The sequence below is a fragment of the Leuciscus leuciscus genome, assembly GCF_965113295.1.
Source record: "Leuciscus leuciscus genome assembly, chromosome: 15".
Classification (NCBI taxonomy): Eukaryota; Metazoa; Chordata; class Actinopteri; order Cypriniformes; family Leuciscidae; genus Leuciscus; species Leuciscus leuciscus.
The window spans coordinates 22,023,299-22,046,751 of NC_138739.1; the positions used below are offsets into that span (position 1 = coordinate 22,023,299).

Genomic DNA, 23,453 nt, shown 5'->3' on the forward strand with positions numbered 1-23,453 from the left:
AACTCTTCCCACACTGATCACATGTGCACGGCTTCTCTCTGGTGTGAATTCTCATGTGAAGTTTAAAACTATGTTTGTTTGAGAAACTATTTCCACACTGAGAGCAGGTGAAAGATTTGTTTGATCTTCTTTTCTGTGAGTGACTCAAAGATTTATTTCCTTTTTTGACATCATGTTGTTTCTCCTCCGCTTCACTCAGTTCTTCGCTCTCCTCATTCTCCTCCTGCAAGTCTAAAATGAAAGAAAAAGGTTTTCTGTAAATCATTAAAAAAAAATAAAGAGAAAAATGTGAAGGGGGAAAGTGAACACTGATGTAACAGCAGAAAGTAGACAGACACTATACGAAAGTTATAACAGTGTGAGTCCTGATTTTCACCTCTTCTTCCGCGATTAAAACGTGCAAATTGGTGAGACAAAACACGTCCAAATGATACTTTCGGCAACGGTAACTTTCACTCTAAAATGGTAAATCTTTGCAGTTAATCCACGAATCACATGCGTGCCGAACCGTGGGGCCTGTCCCGTATGGATCACAGATCAACTATACGATCCGTTAATAATTAATGAACACACTTATCATCATGATTGCTTACATAATCTTACCAAAGATGGAGAAAAACTTACTCCAGTAAGTAAACGTGTCCCTGTCCCCAAACATGTTGGTACTCAAAAGCGCTTCCCTCCACGTTTTCTGGTGCGCATCGTTCATTTTTACCACATGTACACCAGTTATGTATGTGCACCCCTCACTATAAATATTTCGTTAATTTACGCTAAATTTGCATTCCTGTTACCTATTCAGGAAAAAATGTATTTAGTTAAAACAAATTGTTTAATTTTTATATTTTATGTTTATTTCTAGAAATGAATATGTGAAGTAAAATTTTTTTCAATATTTACAACAAAAGTTCAGTAACATGGTTGCAAAAATTGTGAACCAGATGTAAAATGTAAAATAAAACCACTTGAATAGTATTTAGTTCGAGTTCCTGATGTTGACAACTAGCGATGCACCGATACCATATTTTCATAAACCATCCGATATTCCAAATTCTTAATATCAGCTGATACCGATCCGAAAACATTGCTGTTTTTTTCTTGATCACTGTAGAATATCTATATGACCATAAGTGTAGCGGAAATCTGGTTAAATGTTAAAACATAAGTTAAAAATAGCTTTTTGTATTCTAAGAAAATACATTCATGAAAAATAAACATTATATTGAGATTTATATACATCTAAGCTATTTATAACATTTATATATAACTCTGGCTAGAGTGAGTTTTACCGCGCTGACTGTCGTAACAGAACGTGACATGCTGTTTAAATGCTGAATAGAGGATGGCTGAGAAAGAGTTTCTGAAGAGTAAATATTAATCTGTCCAACACAACATACTGCACACAAACGTTTCAGGAGCTTTACTATGCTTTTTTTACCTGGAGCTTAACAGTAACAGCCATGAGTACGCAAAGTATTGGATTTGTATCAGTCCTGTCCAAAAATTGCAGTATCGGAGCTGATAGATACAGAATATTGGATCAGTGCATCCCTATTGACAACCAATATAAATGTTTCATTTGAGTTTCAGGATATTTTCTACCCAGTTCATGGAAAGTGCCCTGTATGTTATGTTTTACTTTAACTGTTATTTCACAGCTCCTATAGCTTTTCTTTTCTTTTCTTTTTTACTACAACCACAAAATCTGTTGAACTGCTTGAAGTTTTATAACCTTAATGATCTTCAGCATCATTAATAAAGAATCAAAAATAAACACCAACCTCTTTGTTCTTCAGTTTCTTCATCTTTTATCCTGCAAAGTTCTGGATCACTCATGTTCTCACTGTCCTCAATCTTCTTCACTTGTAGACTGATGGGAATAATCCAGCATTTATTGGTGAACTGCAGTGGGAGGAGCTTCACTGAAGGGGAATCAGTGTGTGGTAGGAGGAGCAGATCTGCCCAAATCAAAAATAAATCATCAAATTTGTTTTCACATTTTTACACATTGTATGCATTTATGTTCATCTATCAAAATGTACATTTGTACAAAACATGTAGAAAAACATGAATAAATACCAGAATTAAAATAATCAAAATATAAAGAAAATGTAAGAATATAAATAAAGCAGGATAAACTAAACTAAAACTAACAGATTAATAAGCAACAAATAACATATTTAGATCATTTTTTATTAATTGTTTTTTTAGTTTGTAGTCGTTTTTACATAAAACATGTTTTTTTACAGACTATAACAAAATAAATTGTAGATTTTCAAATTATGCAGTTTGTCTCAGTCTGTTGACACCAGTGAAATGAGCTTTAAGTGTCAGTTTACAGGTGATTGAAGACATCAGCATAATGAATGAGCTGAAAACTATTAAACTATCGACATTCAAAATAGAGGCTTTTTAGCAGCTGTTAATAGTGACACTCCTGAAACAAGCTTTACAGATCAACAGCAGAGACCTGACTTTATTTGAGTCAGGATATGCTGAACTACTAAAAAACTGATCAAATCAAATAAAACATCAGTAATAAAAAAAATTAAAATATAAATGACACCCATCTTTGCAGTAGTTTTTTTCTTTTCTTTTTTCTGCTTTTATAAATAACTAGCCTACCCTAACAGTGGGATAAGATATTCATTTGAACATAAATTTAGATTGATCTTCCAATAACTACATTATCAATAAAGAAATTAGATCATTCATTTCTCACAGCCTCTGTATAAAATATTTAGAAGTAACATAAAATGTGAAATGGGTATTCAATTTCATTTTAACGATGTAAAGTAGGGTAACTAAAGCATATTTTATGATTATTTAAATATAGAATTTCAGAAGAGAGAGTCAACACGCATGCAAATTCATGCATGCTCTACACGCACTACAGTGTTGTTTGCTAGTTTCAGCCCGACTAGCCTACGCTTAGATTGTTAAATCTGGATCTCAAAGTGCTGTGATTAACAGTGTCAAGACACAAACAAACACTATATGCATGTTATAATGCAGAGCAAGAATCAAGGCTTCATCGGGACAGCTTTAATTACGATATCATTTGGTTTGTTGGTCTGTTCGGTCGGATTGCTTTCACACCCCAAGCAAACCGTCCCAGAGTTTGTTTGCAATCGGTCCGAGGCCACCTAGTTCAGGAGGTTTTGGAGCGATTGTTCTGGCGTGGCAGCTTGGAAAAAATTGTATAAGGAGTCTTTTCATTCCTCTTCTAATAAATCACCAATGTCTCTTATCATCTGCAATTTTCTGAGCCTTTTTAGTTTTTATACACAGCTATGAAGGAAAGTATAACAAATAAAACAGTGTTACGGTTTTTCTTTAGTGTGGATCTTTCATGTTTCCTAACTGACTGAAACTCTTGTCACAGTGTGAACACTTGTAAGGTTTTTCTCCAGTGTGGATGTAACCCATTAGTAGGATTTAACACCAAAAAAAAACAAAAAAAAAACAAAGGAGGAAAAATATCTACTGGGTCTGAGCTCACCGAACACAGATAAATCACAACCTATATTAATATCTGGAGTCCCGGGTTCGGGGTCTCACACCTTGCATATCTTTAGTAATCTTAAATGTGTGTCTGCACTTGTTTAAATGGTTGTCTACAGTACTAACTGGACAAATAAAAAAAAAAATTATATATATATAATAAACCAGTGAATAAAATAAAATACGAAATAGAATTAATCATTGAATAATAATAAAATTAATTAATTAATGAAACAATCAGTTCACTGAACAGTAACTGTATTCACTGAAATCTTTTCTTTAACCTCAGTTCAATGTGCACGCATCACTTTGCACACATCACATGAGAATACTTTTGCATCTTTACAAATCACCATTTGAAAACAAGATATATCATTCACCAATGAGTTCTCACTAGGTCAAGAAAATATGATCATATAACACCAATTCTATCATCTCTACACTGGTTACCTATTAAGTTCCGTATCAATTACAAAGTATTACTAATGACCTATAAAGCCCTAAATGGTTTAGCTCCAGGGTATTTAACGGAACTTCTATCGCCCTACAATCCATTGTGCTCTTTAAGATCACTAAATTCGAGGCTTCTGGTCATTCCTAGGATATCTAAGACCACTAAAGGAGGGATGGCATTTTCACATTTAGCTCCTAAACTCTGGAATGGCCTTCCTGATATTGTTCGAGGCTCAGACTCGCTGTCCCAGTTTAAATCTAGATTAAAGACGCATCTTTTTAGCCAAGCATTCACATAATACTTACCTTTTATACTACAGTTGAATCAGATTGAATGCATTAATATTAGGAACAGCAGCTACGCTAATTATTTCCCATCTGCTTTTCTGTTGTTATCTCGGGACGCTAGTTCATTTTGATAATGAACTACTAAAAAAGTTACACACTGGACCTTTAATGATAGCCACACATGTGGCTCACATCTCTCTCTTCAATGAGCTGGCGCGCATGTGACGTCAGCACCCATCACAAAATGCATTTAACAGTCATACCTTTTCAACTTAAAACATTATTCCCATTACATAAATGTGCAAACAGGTTTTAACAAGCATAAACGTTTTACATGTGTTCTAGGGCACACTTTATACTCGATTACTAGCATTAACCATCCACATTTTCTTATATGAACAAACACCAACTTAAACATTATTTATGAAAATATGAAACAATTGTGACTTACCTAATGCAATAAAACAGTTCAGACATCCATTTAGGAAAATATTGACAACAATGGTTTAGATTAAGGATAGCCACATGTGGCTCACAGCAGAACCGATCACCGGTGCATGCCGGTTAGAAATTATGGAAGGCCAAAAGGGCCAAAACGTGTGAAACTGTCGCGTTAACGCGTATTTACGTGTTAACACGCAATTTACGCGTTAACACGTCATTACGCGTTAACGCGTATTTACGTGTTAACGCGTAAATTGCGTGTTAACGCGTAAATGACGTGTTAACGCGTACCTAAATTTGGGACATTAGCACCACCTACTGGTTTGGTGCTGCTCTTGCTCAAACACAGAGAACCTAAATAAAGCTTGTAAATAGCAGTTTTTAAGGTGAAAATACATGTTCAACAATGACTTTTCAGAATAATTACAGCATATTTTAAATGGGCATATTTAGACAGTTAACTATAACTGTTCAAGCCCTAAAAGTCATGACCATTTTCACAATCACAATAGAAATTGTGTAATATATTTACACATTTCTCCAAACAGTATTTACATGTACACTTATACTGTAGCATATTTCTAAAGTATCTTTTTATAATTGAACCACTATGCATTATTTGTTAGAGAACCCCTTCTGTTAACACCATTAAGCCTTGAATCTGAGAATTTAGAAGAATCTGAGATTTGAGATGCATTGTTTTGCAGTATTTTTCGAAGATAACAAGCTCAATAAAATATAACAAATAATATATATATATATATATATATATATATATATATATATATATATATATATATATATATATATATATAGGCTATAAAGGTGGTTATAAATTAGAATGTCTTGGAAAAGTTAATTTTTTCAGGAATTCAACTTAACAGGTGAAACTGTCCATAAGCAAAAGTGGCCCAAACCAAGTATTAAGTACATATGCATTATACTTTTCAGAGAACCAACATTTCTGTATTTAAAATCCTTTTTTTGTTGATTTCATGTAATATTAAAATTTTCTGAGATTTTGAATTTGGGGGTTTCAAAAGCTGTAAGCCATAATCATCAAAATTATAACAAATAAAGGCTTGAAATATCTCACTTTGCATGTAAAAAGTGTATATTAGTTTCACCTGTAAAGTTGAATTCCTGAAATAAATGAACTTTTCCACGACATTCTAATTTATTGAGAAGCACCTGTATGTATATGTGTATATATATATATATATATATATATATATATATATATATATATATATATATATATATATATGCTATATTACAAAGTTATATTACAACACACACTACACACAAACACAAACACACACATACATGCGTAATAATAATAATCTAAAGTGATTGGCTTGAATTTTTAATAAATGAAATGAAACAGAACTTCTGCTTTTCTTTTTTTACAATGGATATTACATTGTGAAATCATGAATATAGGACCAAAAGTAATAATATATATTTTATTAATACTACACAGAACAAGAGATTAATCTATATTCTCGCCAAAATGTTGGATAGATTTGGAGTGCTAATACACTCGTGATCTATCTATTCAGTTTCCTGGAAGTTACCCTTCCATCAGTGTCGTTGCTCATGATGGCTCATGAGGTATGTTCAGCGTAGTGCTTGAGTCACTCTATCATGAATAATTCAAATAAAATAAAGGTGTTGTGTCACGGTGACACCGCCTGTCGTTACTGTTTGTAATCATTCTCATGACTATTAATTTGGTGACGCACACCTTCGTTTTATTGTATTTATTCATGAGATTGCGAAAAAGCGCTTACCTCATGGATACGATGAGCCTACGTCACCTGGCATCTTCCGTTCGGTGCGCGCCCGTGATGAGAATCGTATAGAGAGTTTTTCCAAATTATATTACACTTCTTTACAGGTAACTGTGAACAAACTAGCTTTCGGTTATAATAAACACTGTTAAACATATTACGGTGGGTTGAAAATAGTTTTTTTTTTTAAACTTTATTTAAGTTTGTCATGAGATTGTTGCTTCGCAATTAGCGCGACAGCCTGCCATTATATGCAATACATCAAAAATACCGTTGCATGGAATCCATAAGAGTTAATGTTTCAGAGTTATGCATTTTCTTCGACTCACATATTTGGTCATTTAACCCCCTGTGATATGTCTATTAACAGCGAGTTATAGTACTAGAATAGGCTAGCCTATGTCTTAACACATTTAATCATTTTTTCCCCCAGAGTTTCCCCACATTTGTATGGTATTTACAAGATAATTAAATAATCGATATCAATTATATATAAAAAAATAAATACTTTAAGGCTTTTACTTTTATGGCACAACTAATCAAATAAAATGATGACACAATTACAAAAAATCTAGAAATTGGATGCAGTTATTATAAACTTTATTATAAACTGAATAACACAACAAATAAGTAAAGATAGATAGATAGATAGATAGATAGATAGATAGATAGATAGATAGATAGATAGATAGATAGATACATGGTTTTACTACAGTTCTATTGTATCAATACAGTAAAACCATAGTAACCATCACTGTAGTAACCATGGTTTTACTAAATTATCTAGAATTACATTCAAGCCATTTTGTTACAACAAACATCTACAAAATAACAACAGAAAGAAAAGTTACCATTCTATGATACAGAGTTGATGACAGACAGACATAACTAGGCTACATAGATATCTATCATAGATAGATGAAACCATCACATCAGCATTATTTCCTAAATATATTCCTAACTATATTACACTTATTTTATTCCTAAGTAACTATATTACACTATAATACACTTCTTTTCAGGAGGATTTACGATATATATCAGTCAGATTCACAAGGCTTAATGTGTTATCAGAAGGGGCTCTCTAACAAATAATGCATAGTAGTTAAATTATAAAAAGATGCTTTAGAAATATGCTACAGTAGGAGTGTAGGCTACATGAAAATACTATTTGAAGGAAATGTGTAATATTATCCTAACACAACTTCTATTGTGATTGTGAAAATGGTCATGACTTTCAGAGGCCAATTTAAAATATGCTGTAATTATATGTAGGCCTAGTTGTAACCTATATTCTGAAAAGTCATTGTTGAACATGTATTTTCACCTTAAAAACTGCTATTTACAAGCTTAATTTAGGTTCTCTGTGTTTGAGCAAGAGCAGCACCAAACCAGTAGGTGGTGCTAATGTCCCAAATTTAGGTACGCGTTAACACGTCATTTACGCGTTAACACGCAATTTACGCGTTAACACGTAAATACGCGTTAACGCGTAATGACGTGTTAACGCGTAAATTGCGTGTTAACACGTAAATACGCGTTAACGCGACAGTTTCACACGTTTTGGCCCTTTTGGCCTTCCATAAGAAATGTGTCCGAGTGTGGTCCGCCTTGCTCTGATGTCATGCTGACGTATGTCAAAAAACTCTCGCGAGCGCAAGGCAGACGTATCAGATTAGCGCAGTTGCTCTCAGGGGGGCAGGGTTTCATATTATTTTGAAGTTTCCCCGGGTGCCGCCATTGGCTAGCGGACCATCACCTGCTGTTAGCATCCCATTGACTCCCATTCATTTTGGCGTCACTTTGACAGCGAATAACTTTACATCTGAGGTGTTTAAAGACTCCATTTGTCCATTATTTATTTCTAAAGAAACACGAAAATGTATAAAAGGCTCCATTACCTTGTATCTTACGTTATGGCCCCGTAGAAGCAGTTTTTGTAAAAATAGGCTAACGATTGCGTCATAACACGCGACTCTCTGTCGCACAGTAGAGAGATTACCGTATGGACAGGAGGAGAAGCTCGTGCCCAATCGGGGGGACATGGAGGCAAAATGACAAAGTAATTAATCAGAATACCTATAAGTTTCTCCTGCTCCTAGCTCATGGACACCTCCAACTCACGCTCTCCGTCTCTGCAAGTTTCGGAAGGGAATGATTCAGATTTCTCTTGGCACAACTACTAGTAGATAGACGGGTTGCTCACGTCACATCTACGTCGTCAGGCTCAGTTTGAGTCTGCGCAGTATGCTCGACCATCAGGAAGTTAGTGCTTCTAATTGACTTCACTTGTCTCCGTTGAATCCAATGGGGTCGCTGTGTCCAGTTTATATACTGTCTATGGTTGCTCTCCACCGACAGCGCTGATCAAAAGCACGATGGGAAATGACCACAGTCTATGGAAATGACTTGCTGACGACACTTCTTCTTCTTCTTCTTCTTGTTGAGTTTTTTGGCGGTTGGCACACAACGTAACGGTGCATTACTATTAATGGTGTGGACCTGAATGTCTATTATTTACTTTATTCTAAACAAAAATAAATAAATAAATAAATAAATGATAATAATAATAAATAAAATAAAATAAAATCAACAAAATAAAATTAAATCTCAAATCCTCTCAATCATATATATTATTCTAAGATAATGAAAAACAATTCCATAGCATTTCTGACGACACTTCTTCTTCTTCAGTGAATTTTATTGGCAGCTTGTAATCTTTGTGCATTACCGCCATCTTCTGGATTGAGGTGTGATAACATTGGGAAGTCATAAATAAATGTATAAAAATATATATATATAAAGGAGATCAGAGCCCAAGCTTTGCGTGTTCAGCTCCTCCAGCTTCAACCTCAGCTCAAACCTCAAAAAAAAAAAAAAAAAAAAAGAATAATTAAATTGGGCTAAAGTCTTCTTGCTAGCTGTGTTTCTTTTAGAAACTCTATCACTGCTTTGGTTGTAGACATGTGTTCCAGGTAGACTCAACAGGTTGCTCAAAGTAACAGAGTTCTTTGTTACCCTCTTAAATCTCTCTCTCTCTTCAGAGTACTGCCTACATGTCAGAAGTACATGCTTCACGGTTTCTGTTTCCGTACAATATAGGCACATTCCTGTCTCATGTTTCCCTATTGTGTGTAAGCCGCTGTTCAATCCTGTATGTCCTAACCAAGCGGCAACCTCCCCGTCTCTCTCTTGAAACCAACACGGAAGTGAGTTAAACTGCAATTCATTGACTGGCCGCTTGAGGCTGGCTCCAGAAGTGAGTCAAATCTGTATCTCCCCCATGTTAAAATTACCAACTTTACAGCAGAAAAAAAACATGTTTACAGCCTGGATCTCTATGTGGCTTTGGTCTATACAGCTAATTTTGCCCTTCATAACAACTGTGAGGGGGGTGATTTTTTTTATAACTCATCCGTTTAGTTGATTAATATTTAAAGTTCTGCATAATTAAGGGTGTGGCCACTTGAGTGACAGATGGATTCCCGCTGTTGTTGTTACTAGCCGTCACTTCACCTCAGCAAATTTTAGCTGCTGAACTTGCCATCTCTGCAGTGTTTTGTGCTTTTTTCCGGGATTATTTCATACAATTTAATATACCCATTACTTCGCCCACGTCTTAGGATTCCGTCGTTGTCGTCGAGTATCGTTCGAGAGAACAACCAGCGCTGTATTTCAGTTGTTTTCCTCTGTGAACATGCACTAATGGATGTCTGACAATTTCGTTGCTTTTTGGAGTTTTCAGATTTAAAAACGTCAATAAAGGCTCGTTCGTTCTGCTCTCACGGTCACTGAACAGATAGATTATAATATGCTTAAAGCCCATGTTGCAGGTTTTTTTTATAATTTTTTTAATTAATATAACCTTGTATGAAAATACCATATGAAAAGTAAATGCAGGATTAAAAATTGTTTTGCAAGACATAAGGGTACAAATTTAATCGAAAACGTGACAGTTTCCTTGACCGTGTTGAAAAAAACGCTTTTTTTTTCACCATCGCGTCATATGACGCCACATGAGGGAGTCGTTCGCCGGCTTTGCGTTCGCTCAGTGCGGAGTAGGTTGGTATTCAGTTGGAGCGGTCATGATTCAGTGTGTTTTCGGTGCTTATTGTATTTCAATTAATCATCGTCGTGGTAAATGATTGTGAATTATGGCCTGTCAGGGCATCGAGTCCACAGGTTTCCGAATAAGAGAAAGAACGGTGCGATCTTCCGTGCGTTTTGTGCAGGGTAAGAGACGGGACTTCACTTCTGCTTCTGCTTTTGCTTTGAATAACGCGGTAGCGTGTAGCGTTCACTATAGACTGGATGATTATAATCCCGGCGATATGTGGACACTGTCCCGGTGACGGTCCGCCGTCAGCATGTGGTTCGGCCGCCGGCGGGAAACATGACGCTCACGGATCCGTCAGACATCACTTGTTGTACATCTGTTTTACAAAATGTGCCTGTCTTAATTTAATTCATTAACATATCCTACATAAACTTGTAATGCATTTATGTGTTTGTTATTAGTCTGCAGCCAACACTTATTATTATTATTATTATTATTATAAATATAATATATTATGTTCTATAATTCATTTTCAATCTGTACAAACCGACTTTAATGTTTGTGTTGGCTGTTTCTACATATAAAGTTTTTATACAGTAAGACAGTTGTGATTGTGATCATTTTTTGTATTCATCGTCACCAAATGGGTCAATTCAAAGCCTTTATAAAGTCCCTCTTCCTCTGGAAACTGTCTCCTAATGGCTGACACACACAACACATGCAGGTAAGGGTCTAAATACTAGCTTTGCTATTGCCTGATACATGATGATAATAATCTGTACAGTATTGTGATCTGAGCATAGTGTTGTACATATCGTCGGCTAACGTGAATACATCTATAAGCTAACACTGTTCTCTTGCCCTGTTCTCCTCACACCACAACTCACCGTTGTTCTGTCTAACCCTGGCCTGTCCTGCTCACTTGGCTTCATATCAGGCTCATAATTATATGATATCATCATATATATCAATTATATGAATTATATATATCATACGAGTAAACATTTAGGCTACAATTCCCCCAGCTTTCCGAGCTGTCATTGCGATCCATTGCTTTCCTATTGTTTACTTTGACCGCTCTCCCTCATGTTGCGTCACTTCCGGTTCGGCGGTTTTCAAATGCGGAAGTACAATTTTCTCACAAAACGGACTCCAGAAGCCTAAATAGCGTTTTATAAGTATATGTTTATATTTAAATCTAGTTCCTACATTATTTTTCTATACATTGGCTTACTGGGTACTCTAACCTGCAACATGGGCTTTAAGTACCGTCAGATGAAATCCTGCAGGTGTCGGCGCTTTCTCCGTCCATGCAATAAATGCACATCCATGAATGAGCGTGGATTTTCTAGCGCATTTACTTGAACTTCATAGGCAATATATCTATGGTTTAACCCATTTGAGAGGCGGCCAAAATCAGAATTTAAAATGGACTGAATAAGCTCTCTACGAACTTGAGCGATGCCGCGCTGACGGACCTATAGACTATAAAAAGAGAGTGACTGACATGTAACGTTAAGCACATAAATCACTGTCACACACACACTCTCAGAGTAATATTAAGTTACTGCATAATACATTTTCATCTAGCAGAATAGTACAGAATCATAGCAAGGCTCCTCAGCTCCACTCACTCCACTCAGCCTCTTTGCCTATTTTCTGTTATCCGGGAGTGACGCAAGGCCAAGATGGCGACGGCCGGCTCCGCCTAGATTAGGCTTCAAAAATGCTCTTCAGAAACCTACGGGTGACGTCACGGACACTACGTCCATATTTTTTTACAGTCTATGGTCCTAACCATAGCCTGGTGAACCAGGTTTCCTCCTGTCGTGAAAGTGAGCTGATCATTTTAACTGTTACATTCTGTTGAATACTATATAAATGCCTACCTTTTTCCCCCTTATCCCATTTATCTTGCCAGAGTTTATGAATACCATCTTTAATTATTGTTTTCAATTCTGATTTGCTGAGTGGAACCTGTACTTCTACTTGTTCTGCTTTAAGTGCTTCTTTTGCCAACTCGTCTGCCCTCTCATTGCCCTCAATACCTGTGTGCGCTGGAACCCAAATGAACTGTAATATTAGCTTCTGTTGAGTTATCCTGAAAATCATCTGATGAACTTCATCTAAAATATCCTGTCTGCATGCAGATTTCCCAGTCTGGATGCTAGTAAGGGAAGACATAGAGTCCGAACAAATAACAGATTTATATGGCTTCACTTCTTCTACCCACTGTAGTGCCATTATGATGGCCATCATCTCTGCAGAGAAGATTGATAGGTGGTTTGAGGTTCTTTTTTGTATTATAACTTTATATTTAGGAATGTATACAACCATCCCGTTTTACCTGCTTGTTCTTTGATGCATCTGTAAATATTTGTACTGTGTCATTATGCATTACTTCTAGATACTGCTGTACACTTTGATACAATCCTGTCTTGATTATATTTTTAGCTTCTAGATTAACTACAGGATAGCAGAAAAACCAAGGTGGAATTGTGCTCAAGTTAACATTTTTGCTGCAAGGTATAGTACTGATTCCTATGTCATCTGCCTCTTTATTGCTGTTCCATCCAAAACTACTGTTCACAATGCGACCATATTCCCAGCATTCTTCTAACACTAGTTTTTGCTGCTGTTTTGTATACTGTACATCCATAGTCAAACACTGATCGGATTATTGCAATATAAATTATTTTCAAAGAAGAGCCTGACACCCCCCAGTTATACCCTGAAAGACACTTCAAAATATTGATTGCTTTTTTACATTTGTCTACCATTTTCTGAACATGATTTTTAAAAGTAAGTTTACTATCAAACCACACACCAAGATATCTTAAGTCATTAACCTGTTTGAGAGATTGTCCATATATCGTAAGATCTATTGTGGGTTTTACCCTTTACTTAGAAAAACAGATGAATTGCGTTTTTTCCACTGAAAGGTGGAACCTGCTGACGACACAGCTTAATGCTCATTGGTTTAAACAACCGCATTGTATTGTTTTTTGTTGTTGTTGTTGTTGTTTTTTTGTGTTTTTTTACCATAATGTATTGTTCTCTTTAAAAAATTTTGATTTTAAAACTCTAATATCATGTTTTATGTGTATATGTTATGTGTGAATATTCCCAAACTGACAGTGCGATCTCTATGGGTTATGCAATTACATTTTTATAAAAAAATTAAATAAATAAAAACACATATGTTTGTATTAAAGAAAAAAATATTGATAAACATGTATTTGGAATGGAATTAAATAACAAGTAGGCTACTTTGGGTGTCTTGTTCATTATATTGATTTTCATATAAAAGCAACAGAACTTGAATTACATCCAGTTTATTTGCAACAATGTGCACGAGCGTGAATCCCGCGATATCCATATTTGATCTCACAGGTGTCAGATCCACTGCGAGAAGAGAGAACTGTCTGCCTTGCCTGCGCTTTTTTCACTCCTCGCCTCACTGCAGCCGCCTACTCTCACATACATTTCAGGCGAGGCAAGGCCAGGGGGGCAGGGTTTTATATTATTTTGAAGTTTCCCCGGGCGCCGCCATTGGCTAGCGGACCATCACCTGCTGTTAGCATCCCATTGACTCCCATTCATTTTGGCGTCACTTTGACAGCGAATAACGTTTCATTCTAAGGCGTTTAAAGACTCCATTTGTCCATTATTTATTTCTAAAGAAACACGACAATGTATAAAAGGCTCCATTACCTTGTATCTTACGTTATGGCCCCGTAGAAGCAGTTTTTGTAAAAATAGGCTAACGATTGCGTCATAACCACGCGACTCTCTGTCGCACAGTAGAGAGATTACCGTATGGACAGGAGGAGAAGCTTGCGGGCAATCGGGGGGACGTGGAGGCAAAATGATAAAGTAATTAATCAGAATACTTAGCAAAAGTTACTCCTGCTCCTAGCTCATGGACACCTCCTACTCACACTCTCCGCTTCTGCAAGTTTCGGAAGGGAATGATTCAGATTTCTCTCGGCACAGCTACTAGAAGACAGACGGGTTACTCACGTCACATCTACGTCGTCAAGCTCAGTTTGAGTCTGCGCAGTACGCTCAGCCATCAGGAAGTTAGTTGTTCTAATTGACTTCATTTTTTTCCGTTGAATCCAATGGGGTCGCTGTGTCCAGTTTATATACTGTCTATGGGCAAGGCGCATCTCAAACAAGCCTTCTCTCTTCAATGAGCTGGCCCGCATGTGACGTCAGCACCCATCGACGCAATTCTTTATTATTTTCGTCCATCAGCGTAAACTAAATAATAAATAAATAAAATAATAATAAAACATATGTCTGAACATTTCATGCATTAGGCAAGGAAAAATCTAAAAAAAAAAAAAAAAAAAAAAAAAAACATAGGCTACATGAAAAATACATCGGAACACAGCCTCAATTAATTGGGTGGGTTACATCAGTTTTCATGTGATCCTTCAGGACTCCTGTTCGCGCAAAACTCTTCCCACACTGATCACATGTGTGCGGCTTCTCTCCAGTGTGGACCCTCTCATGTCTTTTCAGAGAAGATGAAATACTGAATCTCTTTATTAGCCTAATAATAGGCCTCAAGAGTAGTACAATTCTGGATTCAGCCAGCCATGCATGGCAGTATATGTTTTAAGTGTAATCTTACTGTAAATAATGAATCCACATGCTGGTTTATCATAAGTCTTTGTTCATCAGATTATTTTGTTCATAACAGGCACGTGCAGAGGGGGGGGCGTTGGGTGCTCGAGCACCTGCCCTTTTGCCCCTTGGTGCCCAAAGTGCCCTTTTGTCAAGGCAAAATTTCCTCTCCTTTTTTTGTAATTAAAGGCCCTTTTGTGGATGCCTGCCCAATCTAACTATTAGTAAAATTAATGAATAATAATTTAGCCGTAAATAAAATGACCCACATGATGACCTTTCACCTGACGAACTCAACCGGGACGATTCCTCACGCTGCACGCGCATTTTTAAAATTCGCGCGGCTACGCGCACTACCACAGGATATCTTCAACTCTGCGGCTGCTGGTAAGTGGTGTTTCATTTTTAGCGAAGTGCTTATGATGTTTGTTTACTTATTATTGTTATTTTACAAGAACGACGTGAAGAGAGTATGCAGAAATGTTGTTTACATTGCTGTCTGTGTGTAGGCTGTAGAAGTTACGTTAGCTTGCTGTTTAGGGAGAAAAGTTTCACGGGTGTCGAGGGGTCTGGTCTTTTTATGTTATTTGTACTTTAAACTATTATTATTATTACAATATTTATTTAAAAAACGTAGAGTGCCTTAAAAATGATCACAACACTGGTAAGGCTTACCAGTATCTTATGTTTTGTGTGCAGCAGCCTCTGTGAACATCTCCCCTAGCAGCCTGGGCAGAATCAGCTTTACAGCAGGTCAGTGAGCTAGTGAGCCAGTGAGCCAGTTCCAAACACTGTCAGCTATCTTTACATCTTGTCATGGTCACATAAAAATTGTTTAATCAGCTAATATATCTCCTATATGTTTGTTTTAATGTCTACAGTCTCAGATCAACTCCAGCAGTATCATCATTATCATCATCATCATCATCATCAGCAGCAGCAGTAACAACAGCAAAGGCAGCAAACTCACTTAAGGACTTTAGTAAGAATTTACCAGAACAGGTATCACATTAATGTTAAAAATATTGTAAAGTATTAATTGCTGTATTTTTTTCTGTTTGCTTTGTTTTTATTTTCATTGTATAAATGTAACTCTTGTATTTTTTGTAAATCAGTTTATGCCATGAAAATAGCCACAGATGCTGACACGGCATTAAATAAAACTATACTGTACTGTACGAAACGTGGGCCACGTTGATTTTGTCCTACACAGTTTACTATAACAGCTGTTCTTTATTATTCTGTAGGCTATAAAGGAGAAGGAAAAGCCATCAGGTTGGGACAACTTAAGATACTTCAGTTTCTAATCCCAGAGTTATTAATATGTACACATAATTATTTAATTTTTTTAAATTTTAAACTTAAAATTTGTCTTTTCTGTTCTGTTTCTTTTTCAAAACTGCATCAATGCATTTGCTGCCGTATCGATACAGAATCATCCATATTGATATATTGCTGTATTGATATTTTGAGCACAGCCCTATTTAAAGCCTTGTTCCATGTGCCCCCTTTTATACTTTGAGCACCTGCCCCTCCAGAGGTCTCTGCACGGCCCTGGTTCATAATATTATATTATAATAAAAGTCACTCTAAAATGTGTCAGAGCTTGTGCATGCCAAAAGCTGAAAATGAAATCTGTTGTTTTATTAATTTCCAAGAAGCATCAGTTTATTGAAATGACGTCAGGTACAATGTTCACTGGACAGCTGTACAAAGAGAAGTTGTAATAGTGAGGGTTTTATTCCCCACAACGTGCACAAAAGCATCTGCGTGAAACCACAGCGCAAACATTACATATACAACAACTAAACTCAGTTTCTTTTATATATATATATATATATATATATATATATATATATATATATATATATATATATATATATATATATAATAGTTGTCACATACACAACACAGATGACCCATAGCAGCTGTTTACACAGGACTTGACATGGTCAAGTTACACCCATTTTGCTCTGCAATGAGCACCACTTGAATTTTTTTGCAAACATGCACTAGATTTTACATTTTGTGTATATATCTCCCTCTGGTGGTGTCTGTCTTACATGAACTTAATAGTATAGTACAGTAAGCCTATTAAATGTCTTAGATTCTTAAATAGCGCTTTTTTCTTTTTCTTTTTTTTTTACAATTTCAATTACATCTGAATGGCGAGATAATTGTAGGGGTGAGCGGAGCACAAACTAACGCGGGGCTAGATGTAACACTTGTTTTAAATACCTCCACACATGCCAGCATGATGACACGTGCATTTACTAGTTGCCATACCAACTCTATATAGAGAAAAATTGCGCCAAAATTAAGAAATCTTTGGGAGACATCACTGAAAATGTATTTAACCATTGCAAAAATAAATTTCTTATGTTTATTTTTAATCTGCTTTTTTGTGTGTTTTATTTTTTAAATGAGACAAATTGGATATTATTTTAATCTTATATCTGTTATGTAACAGTTAAGAAAGTTCTTTAATGCTGATCTAACCAGCAGAAGACACTAGCCGGGTTTAAATCCCAGTTGCGCAAGAATTTACAAAACAAATCTGCAACCCAAGAACCAAAATAAAAAAACTCCCCACACCAAAATCTATCACCAAAGACACACTACATATAATGCCCTGAATAGCATTAAACCAGAAGATGACCTCATCATCGAATTGGAAATAGTTCCCTCACAAAACACTTCATTTAAACATGAACCGCTATCAAACACAACTTTCCGATGCTCTTTGAAATTCAATGAGAAAACATAATCCTCAAAATACGATTCGTTAGCATTAAAGGTACAAAAAAGAAAAAGCAGAGTTTGGCGAGTCGTGCTTCCCCTCTTAAAGATCGGGGACCGGCTCGTCGCTCTTAGCAGCCTCACAATAGACCTAAAGAAAAAATCTTCAGGGTTTTCTGTAATTTGTTCTGATTCTTCATCAGCTCTCAAAAGTATAATATCTGCATTATTTTATAGATTGAAAACAGAGAATATAATTGTACTTTTGTTGAATACCGACACATGTTGGGATAACGGAATGAAGCTGGTTATGAGTTAGCAACAAAAAAGCATTAAGAAAAGTTTGGTGGATATTAAAGTAGTCTGATCCTCTTGGGTGGATGAGGCACTACATTCTCATGAAAGAATACAGTGCAGACACATCACCCATGCAAGAGAAAGATGTGCAGTAGGTGGCGGTTTTTAGCTTTTTTAACACTGTTTTAGCATAAGAAACATTTATTGGACAGTTCATGTCTGATTTGGTCCTGATTTACATGTAATGTTATTGCTCAACATGTTATTAAGTCACGTTTGATGAGGACGCAGCATTGCATTTGAAAGAGCTGGATCTGAAGATAAATTCAAACATTACATCATGATTTCAGACATTTGTTTTTTGTATGATTGAGTAGAGAAGCTGAATGATTGAAACTCATGCCACACGGAGGGCAGTGATACGGTTTCTCTCCAGTGTGAATCCGCTCATGTGATTTCATGTTTCCTAACTGAATGAATCTCTTCTCACAGTGTGAACACTTGTAAGGTTTTTCTCCGGTGTGGATCCTCTCATGTGATTTCAGGATGCTTGACTGAATGAATCTCTTGTCACAGTGTGAACACTTGTAAGGTTTTTCTCCAGTGTGACTTCTCTGGTGCAGTTTCAGTTCAACATTTGTAATAAAAGTCTTTCCACAATCAAAGCACAAATAATTCTTCACACCAATGTGTCTTTTCTGGTGTGATTTTAAATTACTCAGCTGACTAAAACTCTTTCCACACAAAGAACACACGTGAGGCTTCTCCTTTGTATGAACTTTCAGGTGGTTCTTCAGGGATAATTCCCAAATAAAGTTTTTACCACACTGATCACAGTTAAATGGTCTTTCTCCTGAATGATAACGTAAATGTAATTTAAAAGCGCTTACATGTGAGAAACTCTTCCCACACTGATCACATGTGTGCAGCCTCTCTCTAGTGTGGGTTTTCATGTGTTCCTTAATGTGTCCTTTTTGTGTGAAACTCTTCCCACACTGATCACATGTGTACGGCTTCTCTCCAGTGTGGATCCTCATGTGATTATTAAGGCTTCCTTTTTGTGTGAAACTCTTCCCACACTGATCACATGTGTACGGCTTCTCTCCACTATGAAATCTCACGTGAAGAGTTAAACTCTGTTTGTATGGGAAACTCTTCCCACACTTATCACATTTATGCAGATTCTTTCCAGTGTGGATATTCATGTGTTTATTAAGGGTTGCTTTTTTTTTGTAACTCTTCCCACACTGATCACATGTGTGTGGCGTTTTTCCATTGTGGATCTTCATGTGTTTCCTAAGGGTTGCTTTTTGCACAAAACTCTTCCCACACTGATCACATTTGTGCTGAATCTCTCCAGTGTGGATTCTCATGTGTTGCTTAAAGTGTCCTTTTTGTGCGAAACTTTTCCCGCACTGATCACAAGTGTGTGGCTTCTCTCCAGTGTGGATCCTCATGTGACCCTTAAGGTGTTCTTTTCGAGTGAAACTCTTCCCGCACTGATCACATGTGTGCAGCTTTTCTCCAGTGTGTATTTTCATATGTTTCTTCACATATTGCTTTAGTGTGAAACTCTTCCCACACTGATTACATGTGAAAGGTTTCTTTGTAGTGTGAATTCTCATGTGAAGTTTAAGACTTTGTTTGTTTGAAAAACTCTTTCCACACTGAGAGCAGGTGAAAGATTTGTTTGATCTTCTTTTCTGTGAGTGACTCAAAGATTTATTTCCTTTTTTGACATCATGTTGTTTCTCCTCCGCTTCACTCAGTTCTTCGCTCTCCTCATTCTCCTCCTGCAAGTCTAAAATGAAAGTAAAAAAGTTGTCTGTAAATCATAAAAACATCAAAGAGAGAAATGTGAAGGGGGGAAAGTGAACACTGATGTAACAGCGGAAAGTAGACAGACGCTATATGAAAGTTACAGTATAACTGCGCACAGATAACAGCGTGAGTCCTGATTTTCACCTCTTCTTCTGCGTTTAAAATGTGCAAATTGGTGAGACAAAACACATCCAAATGATAAACTTTCACAGTTGGTAAAACTTAGCAGTTAATCCACGAATCACATGCGTGCCGAACCGTGGGGCCTGTCCCGTATGGATCACAGATCAACTATACGATCCGTTAATAATTAATGAACACACTTATCATCATGATTGCTTACCAAATTTTACCAAAGATGGAGAAAAATCCTACTCCAGTAAGTAAACGTGTCCCTGTCCCCAAACATGTTGGTACTCAAAAGCGCTTCCCTCCACGTTTTCTGGTGCGCATCGTTCATTTTTAGCACATGTGCACCAGTTATGTATGTGCACCCCTCGCTATAAATAAGTATTTGGTTCATTTACGCAAAAGTTGGATTTCTGTTTCCTATTAAAAAAAATAAAATAAATAATAATAATAATCATTTTGAAATTTTATGTTTATTTCTAGAAATTAATAAAATCATGTGAATGTCAAATCTTTTCAATATTTACAACAAAAGTTCAGTAACATAGTTGCAAAAATTGTGAACCAGATGTAAAATGTAAAATAAAACCACTTGGATAGTATTTAGTTCGAGTTCCTGATGTTGACAACTAGGGATGCACCGATACCATATTTTCATAAACCATCCAATATTCCAAATTCTTAGTATCGGCTGATACCGATCCGAAAACATTGCTGTTTTTTTTTTTTTCTTGATAATTGTAGTATATCTATAACTCTATGTGTGTGGAACTGGTTACTAAACACATTGCACTAAATACACACATTACTTATTATAGAGAATTATAGAGAAAAACAACAAATGAAAAAAAAAAATTATCAATCTACAACAACATTAAATATATTGTTAAAAAACAAAACAAAAACAAAACAAAAAAAATTGGTGCACAGTAATTTTATTAAATCGAAACATTTAGTGAAATGATAAGTTTAGTGGGGAACATTCTTATAATATTTATTTATGAAAAATTTATATTACATTAAGATATATATATATTTCTAAGATTATAAGATTTATATATAGATAGAGAGTTATAATATATAAATATCGTCAGCAGCGTCTTACGTCAGCAGCGTCACTGCGGAGTCGTGAACGCGGATTGACAACAGACCCGGAAGAGAATACAATGCTGTATAAAGTCGTAGTTTTTGTTATTTTTGGACCAAAATGTATTTTTGATGCTTCAAAAACTTCTAACTAACCCACTGATGTCACATGGGCTACTTTGATGATGTCTTCATTACCTTTCTGGACATGGACAGTATACCGTACATACATTTTCAATGGAGGGACAGAAAGCTCTCGGACTAAATCTAAATTATCTTAAACTGTGTTCCGAAGATGAACAGTATGGAAGCTTATGGGTAGCAATATTCAATTTGAAATGTAATATGCAAAATGACAATGCAATATGTAAAATGGCAATGCATTTCTGTATTTAAATTTACATTTTCCCATCATTTGTGCAACGTTTGGTGCTAAATTAAAATTAAAATTCAATTAGGCCTATATAATTTACATTTGCCATTTCATACACTAGTTTTAATATGTAAATTGAATACATATTTTAACGTGTACATCACAAAATGCATTAGTTTCTTTCGAGACCTACAACAGTGAGTTTTTTAATATTGTTTTTAATTTTAATATTGTTATTAACATATCACTGAGCACATAAACACAAGACACTTTATTTAACAACCACACACAGCAACTAAATTTCAACTTTATGCAAATGAAAAGCGATTTTCGCGAACGACAACCAATAGGAAAGAAGCCTTTCAGTGGAGCTCAGCTCCCGTCACCGTCTCGAGTGCAGTGCAGGCAAGACAGAAGAGTTCAAGGGCGATTTCACTGTTTTATATGATTTGACTGTAACTAACCACAAACATGGATATAATAAAATAATGCATGGAAAAGAAACTGTCGACAGTCTCAGTGAGTTTAATTCATACATTTATAGTTCGAGTGTTGTAGTTTTATGATGCAAGACAATTTATTAATTTGTCAAATTCGGATGACGTTTTAGTAATTTATGACAGTATGAGTGAGTTTAATTTGTAGATTGATCGATCGTTAATCTAGTAAATGATTTAATCCCTGAACACTGATGTGTGGTAATATAAAAACACTCTCCCAACAGCATACTGTTTCTTTTGAGCCTAATTCCTAGTCAAATTAAAATTATAGTTGCATAATATCACTTGTGATGGTGTTTGTATAGATGTGGCCAGACGAGCAGTCTAAAACGCCCCATTCGCGCCGCGGGACCTCTAGACGCGCGCAAACGCGTTTGCATTGACATTGAAATCACTCGCGCCAGACGCTCTATTCGCGTTTTGTGTGAACGCACCATAACAATAACATAAGAGCGACAGCACTACCAACGCCCACAAGCGACTAGCGACATACAGTGACAAAATCTGTCAAGTTTTGGGAGTTCAGGGGCTTCAGCCCAGGTAAGCCCGTGCATTAATGCGGCCTTGATTGCATTTACACTCTCAGTCAAGACACTTGCGATTGCATTTCCATTAAGTGTCCCGCAATGAATGTAGCAAAATTCAATGTGCAATTTGAAAATGCATTCTGAGCCGATCACGTGCCCGCCCCGCCCTGTCAATCACTGCGTGAAGGCGGGGCTCGGCAACAGGTAAACATAGGCTATGGTGCGTATTTTGAGGTGTTGGAAGGAAACACGGCGGCGGCAGTGATACGAGCGTTAAATTCACTAGCAGATGAAGTGGAGCGTGGATAGAGAAATGTATTCCCGAAGATTATTACGTGCCTGCAGGTGATAGAACCAGTACGAGGTTGGACCGTCTGGGTCTGGGAGAATATTCTGCCTTATCAAGCGTCGACACCCATGTCAACATTATGCTGCACTGCTGTTGTCTGATGCTGGAGTGGACTGTGTTGAGGTTTTCGTTTTGTATAAAATATTATCATTGTCTGATACATGCTTATCTTTATTCTTATTAGCCTACTATTAACTGTAATACCCAATAATGTTGGAGATCCTAGTTTTTCCTTACAAATGCATAGGCCTATTACTCTGAGATCACAAAGCTCCGTTGGTATTCGGTATTAGCTACCGAAAAATGTGACCGCTATGGCAAGCCGTTTTAGCTTAAATTGTACCCAGCGTTACTCGTCATAAATGCATTTTTACTAGTAAGAATTCAATTAGAGAGCTCTACAATTCAATTCTTACTAGTAGCAATTACAATTAGAGAGCTCTCTAAATCAATTATTA

At 36.3% G+C, this 23,453-nt stretch overlaps 1 protein-coding gene across 3 annotated transcripts in view; it reads left to right on the forward strand.

The window, feature by feature from the left end:
* The window catches only part of LOC309475628 (natural killer cell receptor 2B4-like), a 50,905-nt gene that overhangs the window by 24,756 nt on the left and 2,696 nt on the right, over positions 1–23,453 (forward strand). The window contains exon 5 of one of the 3 annotated variants that reach the window (XM_082138496.1): positions 1,870–2,855. The exons of the other annotated variants lie outside the window; for them this stretch is intronic. Within the exon in view, the coding sequence (XP_081994622.1) occupies positions 1,870–1,926 (57 nt within the window). The 3' untranslated portion in view covers positions 1,927–2,855. Of the gene's footprint in view, positions 1–1,869; positions 2,856–23,453 lie in introns of those variants that run through there. 3 annotated transcript variants of the gene reach the window in all.